This window comes from Chionomys nivalis, chromosome 11 (assembly GCF_950005125.1).
Source record: "Chionomys nivalis chromosome 11, mChiNiv1.1, whole genome shotgun sequence".
NCBI lineage: Eukaryota > Metazoa > Chordata > Mammalia > Rodentia > Cricetidae > Chionomys > Chionomys nivalis.
The window spans coordinates 24907098-24910383 of record NC_080096.1 but is presented as its reverse complement, the minus strand read 5'-3'; the positions used below and the strand labels follow the sequence as shown (position 1 = coordinate 24910383).

The following is a 3286-nucleotide window of genomic DNA, read 5'->3' as shown; positions in this document are numbered from 1 at the left end:
AAAACACACAGCTTACCCTTAGCCCTCCTTTTATTTATTTATTTATTTATATTTTGAGACAGGGTTTCTCCGTAGCTTTTTGTTTCCTGTCCTGGAACTAGCTCTTCTAGACCAGGCTGTAGCCCTCCTTTTAGAAGTCCTCAGGTGCTCACAGTGAGGAGGGAAGGACATCTGGAGTTAATTTGATTTAGAATACGAAGGTCCTGGTGACAGCCATGCTCGGGCGCATTGCAGGGAACAGTTGACTGAGGTACCAGACAGGCATGGGATAGGATGGGAAAAGACACTGTTTGGCCCCCAGTTAATGGGCTGATGAACAGAACCCTGGATAGGATACGGGAATGGGTGAAAAGAAGCCAGGATCCAGGGTGTTTCAAAAGGCAGGGTGGTGAGGGTTCCGTGTCGAGAGGAAGGATTTGAGTTGTGCTGACCAGAGCTGGGCTGTAGAGATGAAAGACAGGTGATAGAAGACTAGAAAAAGAAAGGAAGTCTGGGCAGAATAACTGCCTCCCTCTCTCCCTGCCCAGGCACCCAGGACAGCGTCAGTACACACCTGATGGATGATCGAGTCCTGTTTATTTTAGAAGCAGAAACATTGGGACAGGGAGCGACAGAAACAAGACACCAATCAGTTCCCCCGGAAAGGGCCAGATCCAGTGCAGGCCGTGTCTGTCCAGGTGATGAAGCTGAGCCAGCAGCCTGCATCAGCTTTTCTCCAGGAGGACAGGGAGTGATGAAAACCCAGTGTGCGGTCTAAGAGGCCCAATGAGTCCAGTTGGCTCTGGGTCCCTCTGGATTAGGTGAAAAGGGTCAGAGGTCCCATAGCACCCTTAGCCAGGAGCATCCCCACCTGTATGACCACGTCAGGGCAGAATCACGTTCTGGAAAGAAAGCCACAGTGTCCCTTGGTTCATCACGAAGGCTCCAAGTATTCCAGAACCACCCGTAATCAGGTCCTCTGTCCAGCAAGTGTCCGCCTCTCTGGCCTAGTTGTCTCCAAAGTGCCTTTGAGGAGGGGCTGCCTGAGAGGCATCCAAGGTAGACACCCTTCTCAGGACCTCTCTCTTGAGTGACAGGAGCCCCAGTTCCCTACACATACTGCTTCTTAGATGCAGAACTGCTGGGGCGACTAGGGGGCTTCCGGCCACCCTGAGGGGCTGGGTTTTCGAAGGGGGGAGGCCTGGAGGAGGTCAGCTGCTCCTCTGTGGTCAAGTTGGCCCAGTTTTGCTCAGTGGATGAGAGCCCATTGTAGGTGGGACATGGTGGGGACGAGGGTTCCTTGCCCATGGGGAGGTAGAAGAACACCTGTTCCGGGTAAGGGTCTGAGGCAGCGCCCTGGGCTCGGGATGTGTCGTGGTCCTTCCGTGCCTTTATCTCCCGGCCGACACACCGACACAGCAGGTGCACCAGCTCCAGCAGGTTGAGCACCAGAGAGATGACTCCCACCACGAGCATGAAGATGATGAAGATAGTCTTCTCTGTGGGTCGAGAGACATAGCAGTCCACGAGGTGGGGGCAGGGCGCGCGCTGGCACACATACACGGGCTCCATGGTCCAGCCGTAGAGGCGCCACTGGCCGTAGAGGAAGCCTGCCTCCAGCACGCTTTTGCACAGCACGCTGACCACATAGGTACCCATGAGCGCCCCACGGATCCGAAGACGACCGTCCTCTGCCACCGAGATCTTGGCCATCTGGTGCTCTATGGCAGCCAGGGCCCGCTCTACATGTGGGTCCTTGGAGGGCAGTGCCCGGAGCTCTCCCTCTTTCTGCCTCAATCGCTCTTCCCGCCGAGACAGGTAAATGACATGGCCCAGGTAGATGAGGGTGGGCGTGCTGACGAAGAGGAACTGCAGCACCCAGTAGCGGATGTGGGAGATGGGGAAAGCCTGGTCATAGCAGACGTTCGTGCAGCCGGGCTGGGCTGTGTTACACTCAAAATCGGACTGCTCGTCGCCCCACACCGACTCGCCGGCCAGGCCCAGGATGAGGATGCGGAAGATGAAGAGTACGGTCAGCCAGATCTTGCCCACCACAGTCGAGTGCTCCTGGACCTGATCTAGCAGCTTCTCCAGGAAGCCCCAGTCACCCATGTTTCCAGAGCCTCTCTCTGTGGGAAGACAGGGGTCAGACAGCCATCAGCTGGGCAGCACAGCGCCTTTCTCAGCTTCTCCTAGATATAAGCCCACAGGAGGCCTGCCAGTGCTAGGGGGTCCTTGTCTAATCGTACATTTGCGCCTTCTTTCACAGGCCAGTGGGCAAGGATGACCACATCCCAAAGAGGTCTGGATTAACTAGAGGTTCCTATAGAAACAGATCAGTGGAGGAACTTGTCCAAGGTCATACAGCTGTGCCCTGCCCTTCCTCCCTTTCGCTCAAGGCTGGTTACACCAAGACAGTCGCGGTGGCACGAGATGTCATCTTCAGGTTCCCACCTGTTCCTACCTTCCTCCCGCGCCTCATTTAAAATGAGAGGGCCTCGTTTTTTAAATCTTTGCATGGGGCTGGGGGTGAGGGAGGATCGGGTGAGGGGCTTAGAAGCCCAGGGCATTTGATCCACCTGCCAACAAAAAGACCATCTGCGACTTTAGTGAACACACCTGATCCAAGCCTCTGCCTCCATCCCATTTCCCTCCAAGGCTGGTGTGGTCATTCTAGACCCTTAAAAGAAATGACCATAGCAGAGTGGAGGTCCCAAGGTTTCCTAGAGCATTTTAGGCTGTGTGTGAAAATGGGTTAGTGTGTGTGTGTGTTGTGTGCGTGTGTGTGCTTTTCCTAGAAGTAAAGCAGTTACAACCAGACCTACATTCAAATCTTGCTTCTTTCTCTCATTAGCTGGGAATCTCTCCGTTAAGGGTTCACTGAACGAAGAGGGAAGGGCGCTGAGCACGGAGCCTGGCAGATTAGGTGAGCGCCGCTGGTGGCTCCATTCGTGTCCGGCGCCCTGGGACAAGCAAGCCTCAGCCCCCAGCGGTGGAGTGATCCGTATTCCCGGCTCCCCAAACTCACCGCCTGCTTGCGGGGTTGGCCCAGGTGGAGCGGACGACAGTGGCCGAAGCTGCGCCTGCGGGAATCCTGCAGGACCGCGCCTCCCACTGGACGCCTTAAATAGAGCGCAGCTGCGGGCTTAGGGCAGGAAACGCCAGCGGGAGGGCTTTGGGGAGCAGGAGGCGGGGACTGGGTGGGACAGACTCCCAGGACCCGCCCAGATTGTGCTTCTTGGGTTGCGGGAGAAGGAAACCTTGTTTCTTCGCGCTGACCCTCCAGACTGCCATCTCCCAGGGTTCA

The 3286-nt window shown here is 56.0% G+C and overlaps 1 protein-coding gene across 1 annotated transcript; it reads right to left on the bottom strand.

The window, feature by feature from the left end:
- Positions 1–547: 547 nt before the first annotated feature.
- Positions 548–3063, bottom strand: Gja4 (gap junction protein alpha 4). Its single transcript, XM_057784635.1, has 2 exons — positions 3008–3063; positions 548–2108 (listed from the first exon to the last, which is right to left on the bottom strand). Exon 2 carries the CDS (start codon positions 2089–2091, stop codon positions 1090–1092), a length of 1002 nt encoding a protein of 333 aa, XP_057640618.1. The 5' UTR covers positions 2092–2108; positions 3008–3063; the 3' UTR covers positions 548–1089.
- Positions 3064–3286: the final 223 nt, after the last annotated feature.